Source organism: Crassostrea angulata, chromosome 8 (assembly GCF_025612915.1).
Source record: "Crassostrea angulata isolate pt1a10 chromosome 8, ASM2561291v2, whole genome shotgun sequence".
NCBI classification, from domain to species: domain Eukaryota; kingdom Metazoa; phylum Mollusca; class Bivalvia; order Ostreida; family Ostreidae; genus Magallana; species Magallana angulata.
The window spans coordinates 19,863,445-19,880,676 of record NC_069118.1 but is presented as its reverse complement, the minus strand read 5'-3'; the positions used below and the strand labels follow the sequence as shown (position 1 = coordinate 19,880,676).

At 35.5% G+C, this 17,232-nt stretch overlaps 1 protein-coding gene and 1 pseudogene across 1 annotated transcript; both read right to left on the bottom strand.

Annotated features, from left to right (window-relative positions):
• Positions 1-2,081: 2,081 nt before the first annotated feature.
• Positions 2,082-6,589, bottom strand: LOC128160765 (neurogenic locus notch homolog protein 1-like; annotated as a pseudogene).
• Positions 6,590-13,402: 6,813 nt separating this feature from the next.
• Positions 13,403-14,239, bottom strand: LOC128160763 (uncharacterized). The gene has a single exon (XM_052824100.1). It carries the CDS (start codon positions 14,237-14,239, stop codon positions 13,403-13,405), a length of 837 nt encoding a protein of 278 aa, XP_052680060.1.
• Positions 14,240-17,232: the final 2,993 nt, after the last annotated feature.

Here is a 17,232-nt window from a genome sequence, read left to right as displayed (position 1 = left end):
GTTCGTAAAAACAAGTATAATTTCCTAGATAATTAAAACAAAGTCCATGTCCGTTGCACGTGTCTTTTATCAGACATTCGTCTACATCTATTTCGCATCGTGGCCCTGTCCACTCTTTGATACATTTACATTCAGCTGTAACTGACCCATTAATGATTTCAGTATCATGATTGTTAAATAACGCTAAACTGACTGAACTATTTGCATGGTTCAATATTAAAGGAAAACATTACCTCCATTTTCAAAAATGTTCGTTTGACAGGGATCTGGAATATCACAGTTATGACCAATCCATCCATCTGTACATTCACAGTGGTACGCCGAAGTTGACAAGTCCGCTGAACAGATTCCGTAGTGACTACAAGTGATATTTTCGCATGCATTGAGTTGACAAGTTTCCCCTAACCACTGCGTATCACAAATGCAATGATATGAACCAAGCCTGTTTTTACAAGCTCCATGCTTTCCACAAGGTGAACTGTAACAAAAATCTGGAATACTGCAAACTGAACCAATCCAACCAGATATACAAGAGCAGCTAACATTAGACTGAACAATGGAACAATTGCCGTGCTTATTTCAAGGGTTATCCAAAACACAAACGTTCCTTTCATTGCACTTGTGACCCGTCCACATGTGCATGCAGTTGCACTCATAACCATTTGAATGTGATATACATGTTCCATTATTTTCGCATGGATTTTCGAGACAAAAATCAATCTCTTCGCATTGATGTCCAATGTAACCGTCGTCACAAAAGCAGGTAAAGTTAAGAGGATTATTTTGACATAAACCTTGATGTCCGCATGGTGAACTAGAACAAAAATCAACCGATGAACAGTTGTCACCAGCCCAACCGACATCACATATGGATGTAAACCCGCTTTCTGTATTACTGCATTTTCCGTGCGCCCCACATGGACTTTGAGAGCAATAATTAACCTTAGTACAGTAGATACCATATAACCAAGTAGGGCAATCGCATGAGTATCCATTTAAGGTTTCTTTGCATAAACGAGGAAATGCACAAGTGATGTTTTTACAAGAATTAGTTATATTGCACGATTTTCCGAAACGGTCCTTTTCACAGAGGCAAAAATAATCGTATTTTCCAGAAAAACATGTCCCATGGTTGGAAAAGGTAATGTTATGACAGTAATCATAGTGTTCGCATTCTGAACCTAGCCATCCTTTCTCACATTCACTCAAATAACCCTTTGAATTGCTTTCTGGATAACATTTTTTTCGATGATTATTGCAAGAAGAGAATTTACATTGTTGTTTAATTAGTGACGTAGGGGTAAACGGAAAAAATGATGATGTCGGATAATAACCCACTGATTGACAAACGTTTCCAAAGAAACCTGGAAAACAAATACACGTATAATTAGATATTCCGTTTAGACACGTTGCGCCCTTCTGACAATTATTACTAGAACAAAAAGTATGTTCACAATTCGTTCCAGTATATCCTTGATTACATGTACAATTGTATGAATTGCGGTTATTGCGACATACGCCTTTATTAGAGCAGTTATTGGTGTAGCAATAATCCATTATTTCGCAGTTTTGACCGGTATAACCACCAATACAGACACATTTATAGCTGTTAATTTCGTTATGGCACCGACCATGATTTGAACAATGTTGATTATGGCAGTGATCTACTGCATTACAGATACGATCCGTGAATGCAATTGGACATGTACATTGGAAACCATTATGAGTATTTGTACAGTTTCCATGTGTACACGGGTTAATGTGACAAAAATTTCTGTTTTCACAGTTTTGTCCATAGTAATCTGGTAAACATTGACAAATATAATCATTTCTATTGTTAAAACATTTTCCATGACCGTTGCTATTGTGCCCATTTCAAAAATTACGTGTTCCACACAATACTCCGGTGTAATCTAAGGGACATGTACAAGTATAATTTAAAGATTCTGATACTACTTGACAAGTTGATCCATGCTGACTCTTGTTATTATAGCAGCTGTCGTGCTCCCAATTTTTTCCAGAGTAACCAGTTCTACAGTGGCACGAATAAGTATTCCCACCATTCTTACAAGTTCCTCGAGAATGACAATTTTGGTCGTGACAGTAATTACGTGTTTGACAGTGACTTCCAATGTATCTAGGATCACATTTACATGTATAGTTTGAATGACCATTTACACACGTGGCATTATTTTGACATTGGTTCGTATCACAGTAAGTAAGTTCGCAATCGTGTCCTGTATATCCAGCGTTGCAGTGACATGAGTAGTAATTTATTCCATTTTGACACAAACCTCGATTTGAACATGTTTGTTAAAACAGTAATCATGTTCACAGTCTTTGCCAGTGTATCCAGAGTGGCAATTGCATTTGTAAGTGTCGTTTTCATTCTGGCATGTTCCATGATGAGAGCAATTCCTATTATAGCAATGATTGATTGTCTCACAGTCTTTGCCAATAAAGTTAGCACGGCAATGGCACGTATAGCTATGAGTACCCCTGATACACGTTCATTGATTGTTACAGTGCTTACCAAAACAGAGATCTACAACATTACAGGCACGACCCATGTATTTGCCTTGGCATGTACAATTGAAACCATTGTGAGTATTTGCACAATTTCCATGAGTGCACGGATTACTGTGACAATAGTTTTTTAGTTCACAGTTTCTTCCTACGTATTCTGGTAAACATTGACAAGTATAGCCATTTTTATCGTTGGTACAATTTCCATGACCGTTGCAGGTTTGTCCATTGCAAAAATTATGTTTTTCACAGAAAGCTCCGAGGTAATCTGAGGGACATGTACAAGTATAGTTCGATGATCCTGATACTATTTGACAAGTTGATCCATGCTGACACTTGTTATTATAGCAGCTGTCATGCTCCCAATTTTTTCCAGAGTAACCAGTTCTACAGTGGCACGAATAAGTATTCCCACTATTCTAACAAGTCCTCGAGAATTGCAATTCTGGTCGTGACAGTAATTATGTGTTTGACAGCGATTTCCAATAAACCTAGGATCACATTTACATGTATAGCCTGAATGACGATTAACACATGTTGCACCTTTTTGACACGGGTTTGAATCACAGTAAGTGTGTTCACAACCGTGTCCTGTGTATCCAGCGTTGCAGTGACATGAGTAGGAGCTTCCCCTGTTTTGACACCTGCCATGACGAGAACAGGTTTTACCAAAACAATAATCATGCTCACAGTCTTTACCAGTATATCCAGAATGACAAGTACATTTATAGGTGTCGTTGATTACACGGCATGCTCCATGATTTGAGCAATCCTTTCTATAGCAATAATTTGTAGTTTCACAATTTTGGCCAATATACCGTGCATCACAATGACAAGTATATGTATTAGTGTCACTTGTGCAGTTTCCTTTGTTGTTACAGTTCTTTCCAAAACAATGATCTGTGAATTCACAGTCAGTGCCTTTGAATCCACCAATACAATTGCATCTATATCCATTGCTTAGTATCTTGCATGATCCATGGTTGCTACATTTATTTCCTGCACAGTAGTTAAAAGCTTTGCATGTTGGACCCATAAAATTATTTACGCAGTTGCATGAAAAGTTGGATGCAGTGTTTATACATATGCCTGAATTATGACATGGATTGCTGGCACAAAAATCATTTTGTTCACAAAATTGTCCATAAAATCCCTTCGGACAATAACATGTATAATTTGATTCCCCGATTACACATGTTGAATTATTTTTACATTGATTGTTTAAACAAAAATTGTTTACGGAACAATCCGATCCAGAGTAGCCATCGTTGCATTGGCACACTGGTTTTGTGTGTCTCACAATGCATTTACCATGATTACTACACGTGACACCATTGCAGCTGGTCCCAGTTAAATGTTCACAGTTTACCCCCCACGTTCCCTGTCGACAATGACATTGATAACTACCTATTTTGTTAACGCACTCTCCTCCATTACAAGGTTCTAATAGACACTCGTCTTCATCTAATTGACACTTTGGACCGTAGACAGATGCCGGACAGGTACAGTGAAAACTACCAGCAGTGTTTGTACAGGAACCAGCACTGCAGAAATGTCTTGTATTGCATTCATTGATATCCTGGTCACAGTTTCTACCTGTCCAACCTGTTAAAGTAAAATCAACTTTATTTTAAGATAATACAAAAGAGTAACAGAGGATAAAACTTGTTAGTTTCAATAAATAACGTACCCACTGTACAGTAGGTGTGTCCATTAACGACACATTTTCTTGGATTACCGGGACAATGAGCGCGACAATCTGATCCATAGTAACCTTCAGAACAGTAAGCCTTGTATGTGATCTGAATGCTGGAATACATACAATTAAAAATATGATGTACTTTTATTGAAAACATTATATTACAATTAATCGTAATGATACCTGTATGAACGAAGGGATAAAAAATCTTATAGAAAATGTTATTTGATCTTTCATGCTAAAGTGATAGAATAATTATTTTTCAATTTGTTCTGCATTTTATGTTTTGTATTTTTCATTTTAAAAACTGTTCGCTATCACCACATTTAATTAAATACCTTACCGCTCATACAATAAAAAATGTCAGATATTTTTTTACTCTTTATTTTGTTCCCAAGAACACAGATTAAACAATGTAATATGCATTTTTTTGTGAGCTTGCTTTCTTGCGATATAAAGAGCTGAGTGTTATATGTATTAATGTCCCTAAAGTAATTATACAGAACATAATCAACATAAATTTTTACTCTCCCAAATGTTTTGTTTTTACCCCTTTTTAAATGAAAATTATAATGCAAAATGAAAGCAGTATTATGACTCCCAAATCATTCAAGCAGATTAATATTCATCATTTTTAGAAAAGCTTCAAAGTCAAGTGCCGATCAAAACCTGCAAGCTTTATTCATAGCATAAGTAAATCTACTTTTTTGGTATTCATTTGACAAAAAATGAAGATTCAAGCATAAATAATTAAGATATCAGCTCCTTTAAAAGATTATTAAAGTAGAATGGGTTTTTAAATGTACATGTATATCGAAACCTGAATGTGGTTCCATCTTTCGTAAAATCAGCAGTTAATTTCTTCTGCCCCCAGTGCTGCGACAATACGTTGTCTCCTATTCTCAGTTTGTAATCAGAAATATCAGACTGGTAGATGAGTGGAACCGATGATGACTGTAAGTCTCCCACGCTGACTGATATCTTGTTTACATATTTATTCTTCGAAGACAATAATTAATATATAATAATTTATTTCAACCATACGATCAAAATGAAATACCTCCGACATATAAGTAAGTATTAATCTAAATAAATAGATATTTAATTGTACAATAATAAGACATGTTACCCAGTTATCGACTCTTAGATACTGAGGATTTGTTGTATTGCCAACTTTAGATCCATACACAACATCATTTCGTTTCATATCAAGTGTTGTTGTAAAGCTTGATTGACAATGGTGGTTGTCTCTAATATAAAAAACAATAAAGAAAACAATTATTAGATCTCTTACGTATTCTTCCTTATATATCCAGCAATATGTAATGCATGTTAAGTTCATGATCTGTCCTCACGATTAAAAGCTAACAACAAGCGAATCAAGTTCTAAGAACCAGCGCACGGAAGAAAGCTCGAACTTAATTCATAGATTTGCCGAAGAAAAACTTTTCGTTAGCATCTCAGCTTTTTTTAACTTCCGCAGTGCTATGCCAAAAAGGCTAACCTTTCACTAGGATTTCATGGTTTCTTGAGGTATGTCAACTTGTATAGAGTATCGCAAAAAGTCTCATTGACTTCGCCCATTTTTCCAAACTGTAGAGATGGATCACATTGCATCTGTACTGCAGTTTACGAGTTATAATTACTTGCTATATGAATTTAATCAGCGATCTCACGGTTAATTAGTTTTTGTTTTAATTTGTTTATGGCATAGATAATTTGTTTAAGCTTTCAAAAATTAAAAACAAATTCATGTCGAAGTTGCAAATTCATCTTAAAGTTGCAACATTTTAAATGAAAATTGATAAATAACACTCAAATAACACCAGGGAACAAACAAGGGACTCTCATAATAATGAGAAAATTCACGTTTACGGATATTACTGATCAAATCACTGAGTAAAAGACTGTTTTAAGGTACAGCAAGTCAATTGGATGTAGATGACAGGGATGCAAGATATCTGCAGTATTGTTGCGCTCGCCCCAATGGTCACAACGTACAACATATAACTATATAAATATTTTACTTGAGGCATACAGTAAGGACCGGTTTACACAGTTTTGTACAGTGTGTCCCATTTACACCCTGGCAGCAGGCACCACCGTGGAGTCGTCCATCGCTTTTCACTTCATCAACGTGGATAAAGAAGGTTATACTCCCTATTGCCACCTTAAATATAACTCTGTTGATGTACTATCATATCGTGAATGTAATTAAACTCTGTCTTTGATTGCTTTCAACTTTAAAAAATGTAATAACCGGTAAAAGCTTTCGGTGGTATACCGTATATCAGGTTTTTTTCCTGCGTGTATCCAATTTCCGCTCTGTTTGCGACGATTTCCGAATCGCGAAAAATAAATCATCGTGAATTTATTACAAAGTTTTGTTCTTGTAATAGAGTTTTCTCTTTCTTTATTTATAAAGTAAACAGGTAAATAACGGTACGATGAACTGTGTTCAGTTAGTTTAGTGAGAGGCAGATATTGCGGCATGCGCCAGATAAGAGGTATGTAGGTGTCGTTGTTTCTTTAAAATTCCATTGGCAAGCTAATTAAAACGGTCACTGTCCTTGCGTAAATCGATGTCTAATAATAACTGAGCTATTGGTATATGTAACAGTACATGATCTATGACTGTTTGGGTCTCTCAAAAAAATTATCGGTAACTATACCACATTAAGGAAATCGTGTAAATGGTTTTATTGTCTGAATTTTTCATTAATTTAGGATACCAATTTAGATACTTTTTTCCCCTCTTACTTCACAGGTTTTAAACAAACGTGAATTATATTTTCATTATGACTTTGAAATAGTGAAAATTTGATTTGCGTAAATTTCATGTACCGTTCTAGGTTTTGATTCGCGAAAAAAAAAACATGACGCGAAAAAACCCCTGATATACGGTATATTTCGTGATAATTGCATAACAATTTTAGTTATCCTTTAAGGATATTATAACATATTTAAAACATAGAATCCGAATAATTAATTGCAGTGTTTGCGTGACATTAGTTTTTAAATACAAGTTCTAAAACTCTGAGACACAATCTAAACTTTCATCTCGATTTGTAGACAACTTAATGAATTTGAAAATAAAATTCTCGATTTTTAAAAAAAATTGTTTTATACAAAAGTTGAAGTTTTCTTTATTTTGAAACTGTTTGCTGTATTTAACATTCTTTTACGATCATTTACATTTTTAAACGAGGACTTCAAAGTAATATTCAAATGTAATAGGTTTAATATTTGAATCATGTAGGCAAATCAATGTTACGATTAAAATAAATCAAGCAATGTTTCTCAATGCCTCTATGAAAATATCAAAATTGTCTTACCTCAATTATTGCCGAGAAAAAGATCAGACATGTAAATTTCAACCCAACCATAATGAAACGATATGTGCACTATTTGTTATTCGATGTATTGAAGACTTCATATGTTATCTGGGGAAATGATAACGTCAAACAGTTATATTTGATCTGTTTGCTCTGCCAGTGTAATCATCATGTCAGTTTACCAGTTGATAAAGTTGTAAAATCACTGTGAAAACAAATTGAGAACAATTAAATTAATTTATTCTAGTTTAATGGCTGTGTACTGACTACCATCAAGGAAGAGTCAACTTGTTGCTAATGCACATCTTTATTCAGTCATTGTATAACTAGAATGATGATTTACGACATGATGACGTGACTTGATGTAATGACACGTGATGTGACTAGATGTGATGATGTGATTAACTGGAAAAACAAAGAAAACATACATAAGTTTTGATGCTATGAATAAACAAGCAAAACACACTCAGCATATGACAAATATCACTCTAGTAAATATATATGCCCCTGCTCTTGTAAACAATACTTTCACTTATATATATGCTCTAGTAAATTAGCAAATATAACGAAACTCGTACTACTAGCAAATTACACAATTCAAAATGAATATATATGTACGCCTATGGTAGAGTGCACAAAACATCGCATCCAAACAATGTAACCTTAAATTCCGATATATCATACAATAGAAACATGCTACGATGATACTTATAGCTTTAAATTTATATAACATTCTAGATATATCCCTTATGCCAACATCTAACATGTTACTAAAAATATATCTTCACAGTTGAACGCTTTTGTTTACACATTTATATCTATCGTTTATACATAACTTTCTGCACAAAACAATACACAAGCAGATTTCATGCTAACTTACCAACTTAGAAGTTTTCTCTCGTAGAAACAAACATAGTAAACATGGTAAATGTAAATGGTGTTCAGCACAGGGACTAGGAAAAAATCTAAACTGCTCTAAACTGCTCGTGCCCCGCGAAAAATCATAATAAGAAAACCAAATCCGGAAATCCGAAATATTCTAAAACTCAATCCGGAAAAATATATAATGTTAAATTGGCTATAACAATCCAGCCCCCTAATTGTGGAACATTATGTGACACAATTATACAAATCATAATACTTGATATATAATCTAATTATACACATTGAAAAAGTACCCGTGTCAATAAAATGTCATAGGTTGCCTTAGATAAGCAATAAATATGAAAAAGCACAATGAATGTTTGATAACACATCACACAGAAGGTTCGTCCATTTCCAAACTAAGACACAGTTTATCTATTGGACGCATCAAAGTGTTCGTTGCTCTCTATACTTTAACTTCTTCCACCAGTCCAAAACGATCGGGAACAGTCTCTAATACCACACCCATGGGCCAGGAATTACGAGGAGAGTTCAAATCCACCACTAAAACCACATCACCGATTTTCAGGTTCCTCTTCACTTCGTGCCACTTTTGACGCTCTTGCAGTAATGGTAGGTATTCTTTCACCCATCGGTTCCAGAAGAGGTTGGCCATATATTGAACCTGCCTCCAACGACGTCTGCAGTAGTTGTCAGATTTCACACCTGGCGGTAAATTTGGCTATTGTCTCATTAACAAGAGATGATTTGGTGTCAAAGCCTCTAGGTCGTTGTGATGATCGGAATTCATGGTTATTGGTCTGTCATTGAGAATGGCCTCTATTTCACACATAAGTGTATTGAGTCCTTCATCGTCTAGGTTCTTTTCTCGAAGAACACTGTTCATCACATTTCTTATGGTCCTGATGATTCTCTCCCAGACACCTCCATGATGGGATCCTGCTGGGGGTTGAACTGCCAATCTATGTTTTTCTGTAGCATTGCTTCATGAATCTGTGACACATTCCAGTCGTTTATCGAGTTTCTAAGTTCACGATCAGCCCCAACAAAGTTTGTCCCATTGTCCGAGCGAATTTTCTTCACCTGACCTCTGCGTGCAATGAAACGACGTAAAGCATTGATGTAGGAATCTGTAGTCAAAGACGCAACTTCTAAATGCACAGCACGACTGGCAAGACATGTAAAGATAACACCATAACGTTTGACGTGACTTCTCTTCAATTTCACTTCAAAGGACAAAATAGTCCACGCCAACTCTAGTGAATGGTGGTTCATCAGGTATTAAACGATCCTCTGGTAATTGAGCCATTTTCTGTTCTCCAACTCTAGCTCTTTGGCGGCGACATACTATACACTTTGAAATCAACTTCCTGATAGAAGAAGGCGCATGTATTAACCAGTATTTTTGTCTTAACATAGAAAGCATATGATTTCTACCACTATGTTTCAGTTCACAATGGATCTGTCTCAATATCAGATTTGACACGTGGTGATCCTTAGGTAAGATGATTGGATGCTTTGTTTCTAACGGCATACTTGCTCTGTGCAATCGACCACCAACACGAATGAGTCCATCATCAAGAATAGGGTCTAATTTTCTGACATTGCTACTAAGTTTCACAGGATGTCCTTTCTTCAGCTCATCGATTTCTGATGCAAATGATTTGATTTTCTTTGAATGAATTTCAAAATAGCAACTTCAGCTTCCTGCAAGTCCTCAGCTGATAAACATGTCTCAGCTGCTTGATTTTCTAGTTGTGTTTTGCGTTGAGTTCTGAGAAACAGTTTTTTCTTTATTTTGAGAATCCATGCCACACTTTTCTTTAACTTGTACCATGAGGAATGATAGTTCAAGAGTCTTTCAACACTATCAACATGATTATCACTGGATTCACGTGTATGAATAACTGCCCTCACTGTGATCTTTTTTACCTCTGGATCGTCAACAGGTATCTCATCAGAAAGTTTCATTGGTTTTTCAGCCCAACTATCATTTTTTGCTAACAAGACTTCAGGTGCTGTTATCCAATGTTTTCCTTGAAGAATGTCATTAGCGGACATGCCTCTTGATGCAAGATCAGCAGGGTTTTGTTTGGTATTGATGTATCGCCATTCATCAGGTAAGGAGCCTTCGTGAATCACTGCAAGTCTATTTGCGACGAAAGCGTGAAATCTAGATGAGGAATTTCTTATATACCGAATAACTGCCATGCTGTCTGTCCAAAACACAGTTTCATCTATAGGTACATCTAACTCGGACTTCAACATCTTATCTGTGCGAACTGCTACTGTAGCCGCTGTCAATTCTAGTCGAGGAATTGTCGTCTGTTTTAATGGAGCGACACGTGACTTGCCTATAAAGAATGAGCAATGGACTGCACCATCAAAGTTCTCCTGTCTTAAATAGGATACAGTTCCATATCCACGTTCACTGGCATCTGCGAAATGATGTAGCTGTACGGACTTTATTTCTCCGAATCCAACAGGTTTATAACATCTTGACACTTTAAAGTCAGAGAGTCTCTCTAGATCTTGTAGCCATTCGTTCCACTGTAGTGCGAGATGTCCTGGTATCTTCTCATCCCATCCTAGCTGAAGTTTACAAAGTTCTTGTAGTAAACACTTTGCTTTTAGAGTGAACGGGGCCAAAAATCCCAGTGGGTCAAACACACTGCTCACCATGGATAAGATACCTCTTCTCGTTAAGGGTTGATCTTTAATGTCCATCTTTTGAAACAAAAAACATCATTTTCAACACACCACTGAACTCCCAGGGCTCTATCGATGGGAAGGGTATCATTTTCCAAATCCAAGTCTTTGACTTCCTTTGCTCTCCTTGAGACTGGAATATAGGTCATAACTTCTCGGCTATTACTAATCCATTTAGTAATATGAAATCCTCCTCTCATAAGAAGATCTTGCAAATCACACAACAGAGAAGATGCTTCAGTTACGGTTTTCACTGATTTCAAACAGTCATCCACATAAAAGTTTTTAAGAACAGTGTTGATGACTTCAGTGTTGTAAAGTCCTTTGTAATCTTGCGCTGTTTGCCTCAAAGCATAATTTGCACAACTTGGCGATGATGTCGCACCAAATAAATGTACTACCATTTGGAACTCAATTATGCGTTTTCTAGGATTTACATCCTCCCACCATAGGAATCTAAGGAAACTTGCATCCCCCTGTGGTACTTTCACTTGATAAAACATGCAATCGATGTCTCCCATGATCACTATCTCATCTTGTCTGAATCTTAAGAGTGTACCAATCAGAGTATTTGTGAGATTCGGTCCTTGTAACAGTTGTTCGTTTAATGAAGTTCCCTGATATCGAGCTGCACAATCGAACACAACTCTCAACTTCTTTTTCTTAGGATGGTATACTCTATGATGAGGTAGGTACCACACTTGTCCGTCATCTTGAATAACTTTCTCGTCTGGAACTTTGACAGCATATCCTTCTTCGAGAATCTTGTTCATGAATACACAGTATTCTTTGTGGAAGTTTTCATCACGACTAAATCGTTTCTGAAGTGAAGACAGTCTTTGTTCAACTTGTTTCCTGTTGTTAGGTAAACACGTTTTCTGACTTAAACGGAAGGCTTATAACGTAATGTCCGTCTTCAAAATTAATAGAATTTGACACACATTCTAGGAATTTTCTGTCTTCCTTTGAGGGTTCACACTTGTCATCAATAGTTCTTTCATTAAAGTCATGATTAAACTGATTGCGAATCTGTTCCTCCAAGTTGTTCATTAGTTTTGCATCTACACGATTAAAGGACACATATGTTTCATTCGAAGTCGCATGAATTTCGAGTGCTCCATTTATCACCCAGCCTAGCAAAGTTTTTACAGCGAACGGTCCATTATCAACACTGGGTATAACATCCCAAGGCTCCATTGCCCTAGGCACATTGACTCCAATCAGAATTCCAACATCACTGTCAATCCTGGGAGGTTCAATATCACTGAGATATGAATAGTTCTCAATATCCTCTGGAGAAATCACATTTGTCCTCGATGCAGGTAAAGTAGGTTGTGTGTAGACCGGAGGAAGTTCCAACACATTCATACCACTGATGTCGGATATTTCTAACCCGGAAATCACATGAGAAGTCTGAGTATGCTGTTGGCCCATTGTCGTAAGGTTGAGGTTCATCTTCCTTCCTTCCTTCCAGTTTTAACAATCTTGCAATGTCCTCAAACAGAATGTTTGCATTGCTTCCTGAGTCAAGGAAAGCATATGTTTCCAGGTATTTGTCACTGAACTTTGACTTGACTCTGACCGGCACAATAGGTAGCGCTTGTTTTCCAGCCCCCATATGAACTGTAGATGACATAGGGAACAAAGGGTTTTCACTGTCAGTATGTTCTCTTGAAGTTGAAGCTCCATTTGTTCCTTCATTCTGTCGAGGATCAACGTGAAGAATGGATGGATGATACTTCTTACAATGAGCACATGTCATTCTTTGTCGACAATTAGTTTTCACATGTCCATATCTCAAGCATGCAAAACACAGTCCATTTGTTTTCAAGAATGCATATATGTCTTTAAGAGGTAGAATAGTAATGCTCAAACACATGTCCAATGAATGGGCTCCATTACAGAATGTAAAATATTTGAAAACTGGTTTCATCTGTGTAGCACTGTTATCATAGAAAGATCTTGTGTTGGTTTTCACAGCAAAGTTTTCATGTGCTTCTGATTTCTTCTGGTCTTGAAAACGTTTGTTGGCTGAACTGCTCATAATTTCTCTTCCGTATATAGGATCTGTTGCTTTTTTGGCTTCTTTGCGAACAAAGTCAGCAAGATGGTGAAACTTCACAGCTTGTTTCTTCTCTTTCAGTTCATATACACAACTTCGCCATTTGTCGTGAAGGTAAAATGGTAATTTCTTCACTAACAGTTTCAAATTTTCTGAATATTCCAGTACACGACCGGTATCAATGTTTTAGACAGCATATTGACACTCACGCAAAAATATAGCAAACTGATCTAAAGTTTTTGCATTGTCCGGTTTTACTGGAGGCCAATCGAGAGCTTTCTTTACATATGCTTGCGCTATAATGTCAGGGTCTCCATAACGATCCTTCAACTCTTCCAGTGCTGCTTTGTAGCCACGTTCAGCATCCAGAAATGAATAACCAGAAACGATTCTTTGTGCTTCACCAACAGTAAACTGTAATAGATAGTTCAACCGTTCTTCATATGATTCCGTATTAGAACAAATTCTGGCATTGAATTGTCTGAGGAATCTTGTGTAATTCATAGGGTTTCCATCAAACTTCTGTAGATCAGCTTTTGGTTTGTTCAATTCACGAGCGACAGTCTGTATTTCACTGCTTGGTTCATATATGGGTGTTGACAATTCTGGTCTAACTAAACGTTGCACAGATCGATGAGGAATGCGCGGAGTAGAATTGTCATATGTGAACTCATTCTCACGATCAAGATCAAAAGTTACAATTCTGTCTATATTTTCATTGATGAGGGAGTTTTCTAGTTCTTGGTCACGGAGTTCAATTTTCTCTAATTCTTCCAATGATTTGGATCGTGCATCACTTATCTGAAGTTCAGTTTTAATCTTCAATTCTTCTTCTTTCATTTTCAGCTCCAGTTTAGCTGCTGCTAATTTTCGTTGTTCATCTAAAGCTGATGCTTTGGCCAACAGTTCTGCTTTTCGTTGACTTTCTTTTAATTTCTCGAGTGAAATTTGACTTGAAGTTTTCGATGCACTCGACAGTCTCGATTTCACATCAGATGATATTTTCTTTGGAGTAGGTTGCATTGAATGTTTTGCGAACCACTGTTCTACAGAATCTTTCACTTTATGAAATCGGGAATTCCTGTCCTGTCATCACTTTCTCCACTTCCGGTCAAAAGTTTCAATAAGCCCTGAAGACTTTCATGTGTAAATAAAAGTTCATCATAAACTTTCAGCCAATTCTTGTACAGTTCTTTGACTTCATTCACATCTGTTGATGTTGTCAATAATTCTTCGATATCCTCACTCAAAGACACCAATTTATTTTCACATCCCCGACGATACTCAGACTTACGATCGAGATGACATTCTGAACCTTTCTCGGTATGAGTTCTAGGTCTTGTCTCTCCTGTAGCACCATCCTCCATGACGAAGTACAGCTTCTTTAGGGACAAGAACTTCTAAGTTGTTAATGTTGTACTGACTACCATCAAGGAAGAGTCAACTTGTTGCTAATGCACATCTTTATTCAGTCATTGTATAACTAGAATGATGATTTACGACATGATGACGTGACTTGATGTAATGACACGTGATGTGACTAGATGTGATGATGTGATTAACTGGAAAAACAAAGAAAACATACATAAGTTTTGATGCTATGAATAAACAAACAAAACACACTCAGCATATGACAAATATCACTCTAGTAAATATATATGCCCCTGCTCTTGTAAACAATACTTTCACTTATATATATGCTCTAGTAAATTAGCAAATATAACGAAACTCGTACTACTAGCAAATTACACAATTCAAAATGAATATATATGTACGCCTATGGTAGAGTGCACAAAACATCGCATCCAAACAATGAAACCTTAAATTCCGATATATCATACAATAGAAACATGCTACGATGATACTTATAGCTTTAAATTTATATAACATTCTAGATATATCCCTTATGCCAACATCTAACATGTTACTAAAAATACATCTTCACAGTTGAACGCTTTTGTTTACACATTTATATCTATCGTTTATACATAACTTTCTGCACAAAACAATACACAAGCAGATTTCATGCTAACTTACCAACTTAGAAGTTTTCTCTCGTAGAAACAAACATAGTAAACATGGTAAATGTAAATGGTGTTCAGCACAGGGACTAGGAAAAAATCTAAACTGCTCTAAACTGCTCGTGCATCGCGAAAAATCATAATAACAAAACCAAATCCGGAAATCCGAAATATTCTAAAATTCAAACTCAATCCGGAAAAATATATATAGTTAAATTGGCTATAACAGGCTGCTTATATTCATTAAAACGGTTTACAAAACTGGAATCTTTTATCTTTTACTGCGTAAAAAAGTGTCAAATTGAAGAAAAATGACGTTGGTTTCTCGGCAGACTGTAAATTTCCTGATCGGTATCGATATTAATCTGGAAAGTTTACAGCAAAGAATAAAAGGCAAAAATAACTACAATTCGAAAGTCTTTGTTATTCTATTGATTAAAACAAGGAAGCATGCTTGCAAATATTATGGTTTGAGTGTATATATCATATAGTATTCCCTTGTCGATTTGAGACTTTTTTCCACTTCTTAAGACAATCCTGAGTAGGTTAAATATTCTAGGAAGCAAACGTTATGCAAAAAAAAAATACAGTGTATGTTTCCGCGTATGTTTGCATTGACATTTTCGACATTCAGTGTCCTTTGAATAAATTAACTAATTCATGCGCCATGAGCACAAATATAAACGTCATCATGTGTTTTGAGTGCATTTGATAATCTAAGATTGAAGAAAACGTTCAAACTACATAACATGAAATAATGGGCAAAAATTGTTAATTTATATCTAATCGTCATTAAAAAAGACTTGTTTAACAAAGTTTCTGGTTCTATGTTATTGTCGCTCTCGTTCAACAATATAAAATTAAGCTCAAACTAATAAAATGATTTCATGGTTTATCCAAAAAAAACAAACAAACCGTAACGGAAGTGAAAATGATAATGATTCAATCATAAAAGTTTTGACACAAAAACCATCTTATGTTTTTAATTACAGTGTCGATAATTTAATAAATCTTTGATTGCACGATATCAAATTGCATGTTGTAAAAATGAAAATGAATGATTACTCTTGTTAAACAATTTCGAAATTTTACGCAACAACAAGAAAGGAATTTATCTTCAATGCCTAACATCATTTTAAAATATTCTGTCAATTTTTACCCTAACAAAAGAACGTCAGAAATCTTCAATATCTTCTTTGGAATCATTGGCTGCATCTGCTTCTTTAATTTTGTAAACATATTTCACTGTGATAATACTATAATGTATGTTTCCAGACTGCGAAAAACAATAATTACACCGATATTATTTTAGTTGCATTAAAATTAATATATTTTTATGATGTCAAACTTCATGCACATATAAAAATCAACTATGACTTCTAAAACATATGTGGCATTTGTTAGTATGAATGTATCCCAATAAATGGTTTTTTTTAATCTGAAAAAAATATATTAACGTTTTTAACTAATACGCTTCGATATTTCTTATTTCTTAGTGGAAAAATGCATTTAAAATTCCTACAGCCAAAAAAACCCCATCAAACTTGTTATATATTTATTCATTATTTAAATATTTACATGTATATCTTCCTGATATATGTATATCGAGCAGAAGATCGTGATCATGATTTTAATTCACTTGAATACTTTGTTCTTCTTATATTACGTCGACGACACATTTTCCCGTCTCTTCCATTTGAACTATGGAGACTTTGGACAGAATTAATCAATATTCTAATTCTTCATCTTTTATTTGAATGCTACAAATTCCCTTATCCTTAAACGTTGCCTTCATAGTAAATTATTGCACCTAGTTATTCGGAACACGTTTCCTTAATTTTAATGTTTCAGGTATTTTAATGGATCACTTCTGATTTATAAAATGCCTTGTTTTAGTTAAATCAATTTTTGTCAATATCAAGCTATTGCAACAAATTGTTTTATGAAAAGTAATGATGAATTACAAAAACGTTTTGTCTAGCACGTGCAGTTGTT